Source organism: Telmatherina bonti, assembly GCF_933228915.1.
Source record: "Telmatherina bonti genome assembly, chromosome: 13".
NCBI classification, from domain to species: domain Eukaryota; kingdom Metazoa; phylum Chordata; class Actinopteri; order Atheriniformes; family Telmatherinidae; genus Telmatherina; species Telmatherina bonti.
Genome location: NC_136611.1, coordinates 26076980 through 26093632, shown reverse-complemented (window position 1 = coordinate 26093632; position 16653 = coordinate 26076980). Strand labels below are relative to the sequence as shown.

The following is a 16653-nucleotide window of genomic DNA, read 5'->3' as shown; positions in this document are numbered from 1 at the left end:
ACATGATGCCAGGAAGGGGATGTGTTTGTTTATTTCAGGAGAACTAAATAATGCAGTAATAATCCTCCTCACCATGTCTCCAGAGCAAATGCCTCAGCACCTGTCAAGAATTTGCAGCATGTTGTCTATTGAGAGAGTTGCAAGAAGAAAACATGTTATTATTACAAAGCCAAGTAAACTAAAGCAAGCATCTGCAGATGGCAAAAACAAGCCGCAGCTGTTAATACAGTGTGAAACATAAGATATGAAATATAAATGTAGCAGCAAGGGACTGAGAACAAACTGCATCAGACCGAAAGTTAATGACTTCCCATTACACAATGTAGCCTATAGCCATGCTGCAATAGAAAATGGGGGAAAAACGCTGCAAAATTAGTTGTCGTTTCAAGGAACTACAAGAATCAGAGCAGCTGGATGTAGATTTGTGGTCTGAATCAATTTTGGAATTATGCACATATGAATTTCATCATAATGTTGTGTTCTCCCAATTACAATGATTTATACAAAAAAAGTTAAGAAATAATCACCTCAGGCTTTCATTTGCTATAGTTGTTTAATTGTTAAATAGATGTAAAAATTGGCAGTTTGTGCTGGTTGTTTGACTGTATAAAAGCAAAAGATGGAAGCTGCAGAAACAATGCAGTGTGTGCGAGCAAGTGTGTGTGTGGTGGTAGTGGTGGTGGTTGGGGGGTTATTCAACGAAGCAAGTTCAAGTCACCAAGCTTCTTTCATGATAGCTGGCTTGGCAAAACCATCAGGGCCCATAAATGTGCATTATAAAGGTGGGCTTTTCTATTGCAGTTCTGTGAACATTCACATAATAAGAGATGTTTTGTGTACTTCGTACGGTGATCCTGAAGTTCAACACAAAACTTCACTTTTTAAAAAAACGATTACAAATTAAAAAATGTCAAAAACAATTTTTTTTAAAAATGACAAATTGCAAATGACAAGGATAATATAAAAATGACATGACAATTAAAGAAAGACCACAAACTGACAAATTAAATAACACAACAACAAATTGAAAAGGACAAATGAAAAACACTAGTTTCAAAAAACACAACAAATAAAAAAAGAAAAAAGAAACACTAAAAATAAAACATGGCAAATTGAAAATGACAGTAATAAAAAAGAAAATAAAACATACATTGACAAATTAAATCCACAACTACACGAACCTATCTGAAGAGGAAGGCACCAATGGGCGAAATGAGAAATTACTGACTGAACAACAATGCTTGCATCCAAAGGCTTTGGACAAACGTCTGGACAAATGTAGCCAATACGCACTTCTAAGTAAAACCATGCTGTATATATTCAACCAAAATTTTCACTTGATTTCATTCAGTACATTTAATCTACTTTTGATATTCATCACAAAATAGTTTCTGTTTATCTGAAACCTTTTTTGAAAGTGACCTAATTTGATCTCCTTTGGTAAAGTTTTACACAAAATTACAAAGTAAGGTCCTTATAAGAATTTTTCACAGAATAACTAACTGTCTTAATAGAGCTTTTAGGAACCAGGAAGTTCATTCAGTTCTGAATTTGAGTCACATTATTATTGTTATGATTCATTACTGGAATTGTGTTGTCATATATCTGTGTAGTGGTCAGCACATCTTTTCACAAGCAGCTTCACTGTGGAGGAAATGGGATGATCTATTCAACAAATCACAAAGGTCATATAAACACAAGGACACCCGTGTTGCCGAATGTACCCAAATCTCCAGTCGGATGACGTTTCTGTATTGTGGCAGTTAGAACACACGCTGAGAAAACAAACAACTGTGTGAGGTTTTCTGTCCCCATGGAATATAAAAGAGGGGCGTGTAAAAGTTAGGACTCATTGTCCTTAGGGCACTGTTTGATCCAGTTTAAACAAAACCTAGTCCATTTCCACAGATGGTATAGTTAGTTTAGAGTAGTGTGAACTTAATTCACACCCTAGTGTGAACCAAATAAGCAAACTCTGGTCCACTTTTGGTGGTCCTGTTTCATTTGCAAGTGAACCTTGGTGCTGTTTGCTTGCAGTGTGAAAGCAAACAGCACGATCCAGTTAAACAATGAAAGGAAGTGACACAGAACATGTCAAAGCACAATGTGCTGGATAGCTTGATATCTCTCCTTGTGCTCAAACTGGACACATTCTTGTGAAACCCATATCAGATTTGAACACCAAAGTAAAAAACAGAAACCCAAAGACTGGATAAAGTTGCTCTCGCTTTGTTGTTTACAAGCTGTTTTTGCTCCTGCCCAGATTTTCTTATTCTTCATTCTTTTTTTTCTTTTTTTGCCAAAGATCCTTTTGGTGATATTGCCCCTTGCAAGCAGTTGTTATAGCTGCCTGACATTGTCCAAGCGGTTTGGTCTGGATCAATGAAGTGCTGCGTGAAAGCTGGCCAAACATAAGGAATGTGCAGCATTAATTTGTTGTATTTTTTCCCCAAAGTCCACCAGGCTACTGTGTTGTGAATGCACTCTTACTGACATCTCCCAATTAGATACATATATAACTCAACGTCTGTCGTTACCAACAGTCTTGCAATTAATTGCATCAAATCATATCAGCAGAATAATGTACTTATTTTGTCAATGGGCAATAATTTGGTGTAACAGTCAAATGAAACAACCGCTTTCCTTTTTAGTCAGCATTTTGGTGGTTGTGGTTGAACGTAACTTCATTTATTTATTTATTTATTTATTTATCTTAACTCTCTTTGTACCTCAGTATTATTATTATTTGTATTCACCGTGTGAGAAATTAGATGCTCACAACCAGTGTGATTCATTTGCTTCAAATATCTATTGATGCATCTGCTTAGATATCAGCTGTAACTTAGCAAAGGATACAGCTAAAAGTGTGTTTAGAAATGTGTCTCTGGCTGGTTATGTGGAGCAAACATGTTGCTGTATTCTGATCTGGACAGGTAGATTAGGTACAACTACACAGTATACTGATTTCTAAGCTACCATTATGGCTCCAGCTTCCAGGAAAGGTAAACCTATTGCTGGAAAAAGCTCTGTTTTTCAACACCTGTAATAACAAGGCTGTGCAACAAAGTTACTTCAGGTTACAAATCTCAAATATATCTCTGAGCTCAACATATCTCTGTGTATTTGTTGCTGTTGATAGTCTTTCTCAGCATGTTGCCATCCTTTAATGTTTTGGAGAAAAAAAAACATGAAACACCAAAGACATCTGATCACAAAGATGTTGTCACTTTAGGTATACTTGTCACTTTACACCTTTTTAAAGATCTTTGGTATAGACGTATGATGAATGAATCCGCTAGCCAATCTGGAATTACAAATGAGTTATGACTTTGAAAATGTTGAATAACATTTTGCTTATTCTTGGAAGCCAAGGGATCCATCCAAAGAACGGCAGAGTCAAGAGACATCAGAAGCCATCATGGATGGTGTGTGAACGCAGGCCATGGATGGGTTGCAGTTAGTCGTTTTGCTTCTTGAAAGGTATTCTGTTGTTATCCAAAAATCAACTGACTATAGAAATATTTCTTCTGACATATGCAGTTAAAGACATGGAAGAGATAAACAAGAAATTAAAAGTAAAAATAAAATTCCAAATCTATGAATTATTCCAAGGATTATGTTGGTAATATCATTCATGGCAGGTATCACCCAGTTTCTCAAACATAACAACATTGCTCACTTTTCCACAGCTAATAGCTGGTTGCAAATTTAGACCAAACACTTTCTTTAGGATATTTATTTGGTCAAATATTGTATTTCCCTCCATGTAGCAGAGCCTTACTTTCCAAGTTGCCTGTTAACGTTTAGTAAACGTACATCATTAGTAATTATATACGATGAATAGCTACAGCGTTTAGACAGACCGAGGTTAGAGTTGAAACATGTTTTATCTCTATTTATTATCTAATTAGACGTCTACATGGCATGAACTGTACATTACAGGTAATAAACATTTCTCTATAAATTATCTAAACATCTTTAAATGCAAGAGGTGCACTCAGTTAATTTGCTTGCAAATGCAAATCTTCATAAATATGTTTTCATTTGGTGAGTGGAACAGTTGTTCCTCTCATAGCACAAAGATAGAAATACGTGGGCTAGTTGTAACTGGCGAATGAACAAAGCACAGACACTGTGTTTCACCCTATCTGTATTTATAGAAATGACATTTACATTAAAATACTGTTTCTTCGAGAGATAACAAAAATCAAGGAAGATGCCAACATTGAACTTTAATGAAGAAAAAAAGAGATTCTTTATTCTATATCTGTCATTTACCATGGTGACTTTCACTCGCCTTGTAAGTCATGCGGTTCAGACAGTTGACAGATTTGGCTTACTTTTTAAAAATCAAATCAAGACATTGATAACCTTGGCAAAAAAAACAGCAACTGCTTTAATTAAGTTATATAATATGATTATTTAATTTGCAATCAGCTGTGTGAGCCAGAAAAAAAGATGGATGGCTCTGCTGTTTTCTGCTCTTTTCTGTCTTTTGTATCTCAGTGTCAGTATATTTGGCAGTACTTGCTTGTTGACATGTGTCTTCTGAAAAGCAAGACAAATGTCTGTTTTCTGTCAAGCTTTTGCCTCTCTGTTTTTTTACCCAGCTAGCTGTGAGAAGCTAGTATCAGTTTAAAAGTGAGTCTACATTTGATCTTGAAGCTATTTTTCAGGACCAAAATGGGTGAACGGGTTGAAATGAAATTGAAAATGAACTTCCGAAGATGTAAGGAGATTTAGGATCAAATGTTAATTAACTCTACTGTTTTAAGCTCAAAGGGCACTCAGAACTAATCTCTTAATAGTAGTCACTGCAACTGAGGAGATCAGTGTAGGGAGTCTATGGTCCATTATACCTCTGCTCAGTAAATCACACCACTGTACACTCTCATGTCTCTTGCTTCATGAGCATCTCTTAAAGTAAGCTCTAATGGAGCAAAAACCATTATCCAAGGATAGCAATTAGCAAGTTAACCAGATATTCTACACTCAAATTCTGGCAAATTCTGGTCAGAATAAGCTGCTCACACTCAAACTAAATTATACTTTAATGCAAAATATTGGAAAAAATGTGTGTACTTCCGAACATAAGATGACACAGCATTCTTTGCTGTTTTAATGTACCTATACTTAGAATTATTGCATAAAAATTACATTCCTTCTGAAAATTACCTTTTGAGAAAGAATAACTTCCTCATTAAAGAAATATTCCAGTTTATTTTGTATTTTAAATGTAGTAGCTCATGTCTTACCTGAAACTAAAGAGCGCCCCCAGTTTTAAGAATCAGGGTAAGTAAAGTGTAACCACTGCTAGGAGATGGGCCATCAAAGAGCCAAAGTAAAAAAGCATCATTTGCCAAATAGAGCCACTTAGACATTTCTTAGCAGATTATTATACATTTCCCTTCAGCGTTGTGCTTTACATTCAAACATAATGAGCAAACAAAGAAAAAGCCAAGATATATTTTTACTCATAAAATCCCCCGGCTCACAAACCCACAAACACACATGTACACAACATACAACACGTGCATACACATGATCACACACTGACACACACAAACATTGAATTAGGTCTCTAGAAGTGCAGTCCAAACCCTCACTAACCACATCAGGGATGCTAAGACTCTAGAAAAATAATAGATGTAAAAGTGGTCAAAGAAAAAAAAAAACATCACACACTGAAATAAAGATATAGTAAATTTAACAAATTAAACTTATAATACATTTATAGGACACATTGAATTGGTCTACAGTATAATCCCTATAGAGCACTGCAGATAGATTGATTTATAGCAATATAGTGAAACATACCTAAAATAATGTAAAATTTGCACTTAGAGACAAATGTTGTGGTCATCACATTTCTGCTTAACTGACCCAAAAAATAATACGATGTTGTAAAGTGTTTATTAAACCTTAAAATATTAATCAGAAAAATATGTTTGGTGGCAGACTCCAAAATGTGCTAAATCTAGCCGACAACAGTTTGGTTAAATTATGCCACACTGCTAAATCACAATTTTAAAAAAGAAATAAAGAGAATAACAGTAGTAGTAAATGTGTGTCTCGTTTTTAGAACAGTCTTGTTATTTAAATTCCAAAATATTACATCCTCACATTTTCTTTTTTTTTCTCCATTTTATGTCCTCTTTGATCAAACATCAAGGCAATATTATAATGTGGATTGCCTTGAAGAGCACCAAGCTTTATATATTTTGCTCTGAATTGACATTGCTTAGATTTTATCTGATGTTTTCCTGGTTCCACCAGATATAAAGCGACCATCATAATGCTTGTAAACAGTGTATATGTTCTGAGAAAGTTGCTTCTAAAGTCCCATGTGGAGCCACATGTAACCATAAAAAGCAGGGATATGCCCGTTTATGGATTTCTGTTTGAACCTCATACCAATGCAATTTAGCAACAGTGGGATGCAATTACAGCATTTTACATTATAAAATAAACAATCACGCTTCTGAAATATGGTATAACATGGGTCTATGAACAATGTACTATAAGCAATAAATCATACCATGACACAATTACATTTAATGTTTAATCTAATATGAACTCTACCTTAATAATATAAATGATATCTTTCTCTAATTTAATTGGCACTAGCTTGGTGCTTACTGCTAATATAATTCTGAATTTCCATATTTAATGATGCATGCTTTTCATGGCAAATTTTACTTAGAAAATGTCGTCTCTAATGGACCTTAAAAAACCTCCTAATAGGCATAATCTGAGAAAATGTAACTTCTTTATTTAAAAGGTTCTCAGACTAATGCTGCTGAGTGCAGTTCTTTAAATATAGTAGTTGAAGTCTGAGGGAAGCAAATGTATTTATTAGTAAAGGTACGATGAGCAAATAGATTGTAATCCAAACAGCAGTGGTGCAATGGCCTTAACTTAAATACAGATATATTTAATATGTTCTTTCTAATTTATCAAAAAGAGAATTTTTGTGAATGACTCAAAGCAAACCAGCAGATATGAATGCACTGAATATTTAATTAGATATCAGTAAGTGGGTTTTTCTTTATATTACTAATAAAAACAATTGTATGCAAAGCAGTCATTTTTAAAGTTACTTTAAAAATTGACCTCAAAGACAATACAGTTTTCTTATAGGTTACTTTTTATGGGACCTTTGCGCATTTGAAGATCTGTGTCATAAATGTGTAAAATCTGGATAAAGACATGATTTTCAGAGAAAGGTGTTCATTGAATTTCTGCACTGGTTGAGTGAACAAATATGCTCTCCCGGGAAACCGTCTGTGCATTGCGCTTGAATTAAACTTCTGCTGTTACGTCTCTTTTCTCCTTTTGCTGTCATATGTTGAAATGAAACCACATGTGCACGTTAGGGTAGAGCACAAAACTTACTGTTCATCATGAGTTCTGATATTCTCCATTTGCAGCAGAGTACAAATACTGCGCTTCAGAGCTGTTTGCACTGTTGACAGTCCTACACAGCCGATGACTGAGAGATAGAAACACACAACACAAGCTGATGTAGAAGAAGAGAATAAAGAACTCTGCTGAGAAAATGAGAATAAATGGATGTCAATTTCCATGTGGAATTGGTAACCAATGATCCATTAAGCCAGCCTTTCCACAACAGATAGACAAAATAGGCTGAATTAGAAGTGCCTGACATTTCAGTTAATTGCATTAACCATGTCAGCTCACAGTAGCAGCAAACACTATTTTCACCTATCTGCCATACAAACGCATATTTATATACATGAATATGTGAAATATTAGCCTGAAATTATACTTGCTATTAATTATTCTGACGCTCAAAACAATTACTAAACACAAAAGCCAGAATGAATGACTGAATTTAGTAATAATACAGAGACACAGCGGAATTAAATTAATATGGGACTTTTCCAGGTTGCTTGTGAAAGAGGTGTCAGGTGGATGCTACTTACCTAAAGAGAAGACAAAAATACACACTTTACTGTCATGAAAGCAAAAGGTTTATTCATGTTTGAAATTACACAACTACCACAAGGAAGACTTTTCTGTCCAGGGTGTAGTCTGGTTAGAAAGTAACACTAAACATCTTTAATACATTAGAATCACTGCCACAAATCATTTGTCATGACTTTTCAGTTTCAGAATCACATACAATAGAAAAAAGAGAAAAAGAAGTCTTGAACCCTGTTGAACAGAGCTGGAAATTTACAGTTCTGAATACTGAAACCTCTATGCATTACAGTTTTTATAGTGTTTTTTTTTCCTGTTTTTTCATGATTTAGTAACAAGATGAGCAACATTCAAAATGTTCTTTTTTTTCTTCATTATTTACAACAGTTTTACTGTTTGGTGTTCATTTATCAACAATATTCATTGTGTTCCAACCCCCTTCATAAAAGCCACACGCCAACATCAGCTTCAACCCTTGTCTATTTTCCATGGTATTAATATTGTAATCATTTTCATGTTTTACTGTTTTAATTCTTTTTGTCATTTTAAGTTGCACTGCAGCAACGTCATTTTATTAAAAGATTAAAATATACATTAGATTACATAGAGAATGAACAGTTTGCAGTGTTCCAAGATTAAATTAAAATAACTACATAAAATATCAAATGATGGCCAAAGAAACGATGGTGGTGACATTGTTTAGAGGTAGTAAGTGAGCACTCTAAGCTACAGAAATGGTGGAAATGATTGCTTTCTATGAATGAGGTAATAAAGCTGTTTATTGATTGGTGGGGTGTATAATTACTCTTAAGTTATATTATGTACAACTTTTACTGTATAATGGGGCCGTTTCTTGCGAGTCATGATGGAATGATCTACCGTGTGTGTGAGGGGATTTCTTGATTCCATATGAAGTACAAAAAAAAGAAAAAAATGTTTACATATGTACAGCAAAACATCAAATTATAAAATATGGAGTCGTGTCATGTTAAAGTCAAGCAATCAATTACACTTCTTTATGTTCCAGAGTTTTGAATAGTCATTTCCTTTTACTAATGTATACAGCTGTAAGGCAAAAATAAATCTTGAAAGTAACTACAAAGCTGCCATTGAGCTGTCAGCAGGAGCATTGTCGTGTTGCTGGACAAGACTGCGAGCACATTAAAGTCAAAGAAACAGCTGTGTTAATTGTAAGAGCTGAAAGAGAATCCAATTATCAAAATGGAGAGTAGCAATCAAATCAAGAATTAAGCAAATGGGCATTTGAACTGTCATAAAATGTCATTCGGTATTTTGAGCTGAGTGGAGATAATTATCCTGAAAGTTTACTGAGTACCGTCTGAGGGTTGTTTGTATTTGTACATGTCTATGTTTTTATCCCTACAACAAACAAATAAAATTATGGTCATTACACTTGATTTACAAGGACAGAAAGAAAACAATGAGCAGACTGGAAACACTTTGTGTTCATAATGGAGGATGTCATTTGCATGTGTGAGGCATGTTGTGGGAAATTTGAAGGTATAGGAAAACCGATCCATAGGGAGAAGGGATTTTTTTTTTCTTTTAGATCCTCTGCTGTTGGTTAGCAAGTTGAAAAGTCCATGCTCAGCACGAGGTGATGATGCATTTATACCAAATCAATTCGAGGTATCAGAGTGCACACTTCCAGGTCCCTCTGTTGGAGATATTACAGAAGACGGAGTTGTTGCATCCTGCCATCCTCCATTAGCCTAAGAAACAAATAGGAAAGGTTGAGATTACAACACTATGTAATGTGAGCCTGGTAAACTCTAGACGTTCCCAAAATGGAAAGGAAACAAAAAGAAACAAAAAAAAAAAAGAGAGAACAGACCAGCTGCACTAATGTGTCAACTGGTATTATGTTGCAGCAGATACGATGATGCTGTGTGATTAGTCCAGTCTTTGTATTAGAGTAGCATCAGCAAAGGGACGCTCAGCAACAAATTTGTCTTATGTCCGGACCAATGGGAGCAGTCCCTGAAATCAGTGTCTAAGCAGATTTCAGCAGCGACCGACAGCTTGTCGCTACATATTCTCCTGTCAGTCAAGAGGAGGGAGGGATCGGCTGGGTGAGGTGGGGAGAGCTGAGTGAAAGTGACAAGGCAGGGCCTCTCCAGGAGAGCCAGTCTTAGCCAGCCTGACTATGCTTTGCTCCAGGCGTGACCTAGCCTTTACTGGATCCCTCTACGTCACCACCAACAAAGCTAAAGGTTAGCCTGTGCAAATATCTCTATAAGGGGCTGTGTTGTTGCTAAAAATGAAAAAGAAGCTTTTCCACAGCCGTTTCGAACCACATTCCAGCAGCTTATTATTCTATTGTCCGTACTCTCATTTTGTGTATTACAAACATGAATATTTACAGCATAGTATGTATCAGTCCTACTAAAGTAAAGCTGAGGTCTTGTGAGCCAGTAGGCACAGGTCTACACATGGAAGTGAGAAACCTTGTGAGAAAGTGAAAAACACTTGATCCTGCTAGAAGCTGACATGTCTAAAGAGCTTACAGCAGTGAGGCTAGAGAAAAGCCAAAATGACACTGAAAGCACCGAGTGCAGGAAACAACTGCCACCATTTGTTTACATAAAACACACAGATTTTGTTTCACAGAAGTCATTTAGTAGTTTTCAGTACGATCTCTGTGTGATTCAATACTTTGATGCTTAAGCTTTATATCATATTAGACTGTGAATATGTGTGCATTTTACCCAACAGGCACACAGTAACAATATTGAGAGAGGGGGGCGCTGATATAGCGTAGAGAGAGAGAGAGAGAGAGAGAGAGAGCTGTCTAATGCTATTTCTCCCTCATTCTCTCCCTCAGTCTTCATCCTCCCTCATCAACGAAATTAATCTTTACTCTGATAGCTTCAGATTATGTGCTGCTTTACAAAGAGGCGCCATATCAAACCTCATCAGGGAAGATGGAATTCATGTCTGGAAAAGGCTGTGGGCGATCACATGTTCATATTTTATCATGGAGATAAGTCTGGAAAATTCTGTGAAGCATTTCAAAACAGCTAAACGGCAACAGATACGGTTCCTTTTAAATCTTGTTTATGGTTCGAGCGAAACAAAGTAAAAAGGGTAATCTTATTTCTCATGTTAACTCAATATCAGGTGATGAAATGACACTGCATATTATTCATAGCATGTGCTTGTGGGCACTATACAATCTTTTTTAATTGAATTTCATCCAATACACTTAAAATCTACAAAGCAACATATTTTAGTGATATACAAAGACAGTATGTGTAACTAGCGCATGTCTACTTACATTTAAGCCACGCGGACTATACATGGTGTTTCCCCCCAGAGCATCATTGTATCCTGCCGTCTGACTGATAACATGGCGCAGGGTATCCACCTGAAGGGACAGACAAGGTAGACAGACTTGGTCAACCGGGTGTCTTGCAGCTGTCCAAAACTAGCTGCAAACATGCTCAGTGAAGCAAAAGATGCCAACTAGTGTAAAATCAAAAAGAGAATCTGAGATAGTGAATGTACTAAATCAGATAAGACTGCTAATTGATTCCCTAATGAAAGAGAGTTAACGAATGTCACAAGCATGCTCAGATCTATCCTTTTATTCACAGCGGCTTTGAACCAATAAGCTAAATCTGAAAGCATGACTGAAAATACATATATCGTGGCTACTTTACATTAGATATAAATTTCTAGCTTTTTTTTTTATAAACAGATAAACATAGATTGTTGGTAGCAAGTGTGTGGAGTGTGTCGGTTGTGTAGCAGCATTAAACTCACAAGATGGAAGACACTGACAACAAACAATAGCAAGATGAGACAGAGAGACAGCAATACAGAGTATAGAAAAAAAAAGGGGAAAACATAGTACCAAAAACCCAATACCAACCCAAGAGCTCAAGTCAAAGCCAAATGCATTCAGAAAATGTTTGGAACCAGGAAGTTGCTTCGTGGCATGATAGCAGTGGGGTGGGATTATATTTTGGCTGCCAAAATATTCCATCCAAAGCGAAAAAGTCAGTAAACACTTCAGTCAGTTGGATGTTATTGGAGGCCTCAGTTGGTAATTTGAACTGCCCTCGCATGAGCAGCGTGTTTTTTCTTATTTTCTCTTTTAGGGTTTAATGTGCTTCAGACTGCACTGTGGATGGCTCAGTACACAGGCAAGACAAGGACAGCTCTCTGCACTGGTTGTCAGGAACTGTCCCTGATTGTTGCTCCTACCTGTGACTGTACATTGGCTCCGACTTGTGCCCCTTGGTAAGAATCCCCATTCAGACTCTGCATGCTCAAGAACATGTCCCCAGAGTTTGGGAGGCTAAAAGAACCTGAAGAACCTGGAAAGGGAAGATGTAAGTAGCTGAATACATGAGAGGGCTATAAAGGAAAAGCAGAGACACACGCACCCACGCACAAGAAGCACAGACACGCAGCACGCACATGTCTGCGAAAACAGACCCAAATCAAGCAGACAAGCACACGGAGGAAAGACTCCCACAGAGCAAGCAACTACAAGGGCGAAGGAAGGGAAGCAAGGAACCAAACAGAAGAGGACGCAAAGCAGATCTTTTGACGAATGCGGTGAACACAAATGAAATGGGAATCACATGACACAAGGGGATCGGTTCTACATGTGGTTGGTCGCTTAAGCTCCCATTTCCACATCACCTACTGCCAATGTAAATTTGTCAGGGAGGTATCACATGGTAAATGACAAGGACAATAAGAAGCTTATGAAAAGACCAGTACCAGTAAACATGTTGCTTAAAAGAGTGTTTTTGCTCTCTGCAGAATCCAGCTGAAACTCTTCATCTTTCATCTGGAATCCTGGGTGCAAGAAAAAGGGACCACTTCATAAGCTTACCACATCCGGACGCAGGTCAACCTAGTCCAATCTCAGCAATACATTTCTTATTAAACTGGTTCTAAACATGCCCTTTTAGGCTCTATGCTTTCTCTTTTTTTTTTTTCTACATATGATGCCATATTTTACTCTACGTAAAAAGGCTCCCAGCAAGTATGCTTCATGATATTTTGTTTTTAAAATGATCACTACCAGAGTGGGACTAAAAACCATTACGTTTCAAATGACAGGAAGTTGACAGAAAGTCATGGGGAAAACAAATCCCATGGCAAAATTTTGAATTCTTTCTCTATTTTTATTAGCCAAAAAAAAAAAAAAAATACATGTGTTCTCGGTTCACGAGTCAGGAACGCTCTCTTTATGCATGAGTTTGCTTGGCATCAACTGTCTTATAGACAGGAGACACTGTGATCCCCAAGCTGGGAGCAGAGCCTGTCACTCTTGCCAGTGTGAATGGTGCATGAGAGAGTGAGGCAGGCAGGCAGCAGGTTAAGAACTGAGATAGAGGGCAGATCTCGATTTTTTTTTTTTTTTTGTTGTCTATATGCAGTAGTGCCTACCGGAGTTGGGAGTGGTAGGGGAGTTGGCCTGGCTGTTCTGCACTGCAGCGGCTGCAGCGTGTGCTGCATTTACAGCAGTCTTGGCAGCATACAGGTTGGCTTCTTCCTGAAACTTGCCGATGTTTTTCTTGTACCGGATCCTTTTGTTGCCAAACCAGTTGGAAACCTGTGTGGAAGAACAGAAGGAGGAGGAGCAGAGGAGTCAGACGTCAAGCAGCCACAGCACCGTGCACTGAGCAGTGTGATTGTTTCAAGATGTCATGTTTGGGTCCATCAAGTACCCAATTCCCAGCCCCTGCAGTAATGTCCGCCGGGTACACAAGCTAATTAAGCCATAATCAGAAGCCACTTGTGTCTTCTCATGGATGGGAGCATGACATGCTCTCAGATCTGTCTCCTGACAGAACTAAAACACAAGGGGCTCCTACTGTGTTTCACAGACGTTAAAGTCAGTGGATTGAATTTCCCATATCAGGACTGGTTGTTAGGGTTACCAATATTAACATTTCCCTGAGTGAAAAATATGAACATTCATATTTTATCCCCTGAAGATTGCTCTCTGATTCCAGATCAGTGGTGATTGACACCTCATGCAAATACAATTTCTTGAATGGTTAGGTGTCATGTGGGAACGCACGAATAAGATGTTTATCTTATATAATGTAATGTCTCAAATTTTGCAAAAACATTGTAAACAAAAAAAAAAAGTTGAAATTTATGTTCACACTGTTCTACAATTGTTCAAGCATGCCTAAAACCTAAGAATCATATATAGTCACTCTTAATTAAAGATGCATACATTTTTTTTTTAATATATATAAGAAAAGATTAAAACCGCATTGACACATTTGCCTGTGTGCATATATGCATGCATGAGTGGCGATTGGCAGCGTAACTTCTGTTTACAGTATTCAAAAAGACCTGTAGCTATGTTAACACTTTATTGTGGCAGATGGTGTCAACTGATGTGTCATAAAAACTCAGATAGACTTCACTAAAGATAAAAAAAAACCAACAAAAAAAAAAAAACGACCTCTAATGGTAGAACGAAGAACTGATGAGATCAAATGAGAGGTTATGAAGTGAGTAGAACTCCATGGAGAAATGCTCATTTTGTTTAAATCATGACCATCAGAATGAAAAGTTGTGTGAGGAGTGAACCTTATGTGCGAATGCTGGCTCTGCAATAACAGCAGAATAATAATGAGATGATGCTTGTTTTTAATGGTCCTATAAATTAGAGTGTCTTGTCGCTGTGCTGCAGCCCCCCTCTCAGACCCTGCAGCCCACGGCTGGACCAGCCAAAGAGCAGCTGCCCCTAATGACGCTTTATTTAATTTCCACCCATGTGCTTAAATTTTAATATCCCCAGCAGCCCGCCAATGCTGTGGTGTAAAAACTGACTGGATTTGCAGGACATCAGATCATTTCTATCCTGCATGTCTCTGTGCTCTAAATCTTTAATATCTAGGCAATTAAAATTAATGACCATTCAGGCGAAGCCCACTGTTGGCAGGGCTTCCTTGACATCAATTGTTTGATGGGTTTACCTAGAGGTTAAACTAACAAGCAAGGTTTAATTGGAAGCAATGAAAGCCCTGGCCATCATCCTTTTTACTTAACCTGCTTATGGTGGATTGTAGGGCCAAACACGGTGCAATAATCTAGCTCATTTAGACAGCCCACAAAATGCCCACAAACCCCCAAAAATCATAGAAAATGTTTTTGCAACACTCATCAGTCTGTTTAATTTAACTAAACATTCATGCAAACAGTGTATTAAACAGATTTACATTTATGAAAATGAAGACATGACTTTATAGAAGCAGACTGAACATCAGTTTAACACATATCATTATTTCCTGCAAAGGCAGGAGTGAGATGTTCTTATTTCATGAGGGATGAACAGGTAAACATCAGGTTTGGTTTGTTTTGTGATTTTTCTGTTTTTTTCTGCATTTTTGTGCTTTGTTCTTGTCCTTCACGATCAAGTGTGTTATGACTGGGTTATATAGCTTTACCACACCTCTTTTCCACACACACTTTCGTTTCTCTCCTGCTTACTGAACTCCAGCTTCAGGGATTCTCAGGTTCAGCTAAATACTGAACGAATGCATGGCATTGAAGGTGTGGAACACAACCCAATCTACAGAGCTAATTCTCCTCTATCTCGTGGCAGGCCATGCATTCAATTGACTTCTATGTTTGGAGAAAGCCAGGCTGTGAGTCTGCATTGCCTGACAACAGTTGCCTCAAAGGCCCTGATTGTATAATGACCATGCAGACCCTTTGCAAGGGCATGATACCACAGCTTTCATTAATGCCCACTAGGGAGGCTGCAAAGCAGTTAATAATTTAAACTTTTTCACTGTATTTTAGGTCAATACAGCTTTCCGTTTAATGTATGGCAATGCATGATCGTTTCTGACATAAATAATGAATTCTAATCCAAACACAAAGCTGTCATGACACTTCATAAATAATATATTGAATATATTGAAAATTGTCACTCAGAAAGAAAAAAAAAGCCAATAAATTTTGATGATATAAGTTGATCAATGGAGCCAGGTGTAAATGCTGCCTCTGAAGCATCTGACACAAACAACAACCATCTAATGCCATGCCTTTATTGCAATGCACATGCAAAGTGACAGAGAAGATAAAACGGGGTCCCGCATTTAGAGACCCACTTAGAAAATATTAACAATGTCAAGTACTCATTGCACTTCAGTCGTTTGCTATAGAGGCAGGACTCGGTAATCAAACTGGGCAGATGAAACGGACATAATAACGCATACATTCCCAATTTTTTAAAAGCAAAGTTATCGCTGCAGCCTAAATATTAATAAAGTCAGTAAGTAGATCAAATAAAATAAACCCTGCATCTGAACGGCACGGATCTTTGTTTTCAGAGAAGATGTCAGTGTGTCGCATGCATTTTAAATGATCCCTGCTAAAATGATGCAGGCTATTTCATCAGTGATGATGCATTGAGCAAAGCTGCTGAGCGTTATTGGCATACCATTCGCAATGGATGGCGTTTACTTAATGAACTTCGTGCGTAATCAACAAAGCAGCGCTAGAAGAGTTCAGGGTGTTTGAAAAATGACTTAGCTGCACCCTCAGAGTGACCACAGTGAGCTGTTTGGGACTCTGAAAGGTTGAGCCACAGTGAGGGATGACATACTTACACTGCACCTGGCTTCATATCAAGCCTCTGACTTTGTTACTCCCTTAAAATGAGTCAGAATAAGTCAATAAGAACTGCAACAGCCTCCA

General features: G+C 37.4%; 1 protein-coding gene across 6 annotated transcripts in view; it reads right to left on the bottom strand.

Annotated features, from left to right (window-relative positions):
* Window positions 1–9584: 9584 nt before the first annotated feature.
* Window positions 9585–16653, bottom strand: part of pbx3b (pre-B-cell leukemia homeobox 3b) — a gene marked incomplete at both ends in the record, with an annotated part of 53942 nt that continues 46873 nt past the window's right edge. For 3 of the 6 annotated variants that reach the window (XM_079251914.1, XM_079251915.1, XM_079251916.1), the window contains 4 exons: window positions 9585–9677; window positions 11243–11332; window positions 12175–12287; window positions 13375–13540. In XM_079251914.1, the coding sequence (XP_079108040.1) occupies window positions 9585–9677; window positions 11243–11332; window positions 12175–12287; window positions 13375–13540 (462 nt within the window). Of the gene's footprint in view, window positions 9678–11242; window positions 11333–12174; window positions 12288–12699; window positions 12778–13374; window positions 13541–16653 lie in introns of those variants that run through there. The other 3 variants (XM_079251917.1, XM_079251918.1, XM_079251919.1) reach the window with 2 other exon arrangements.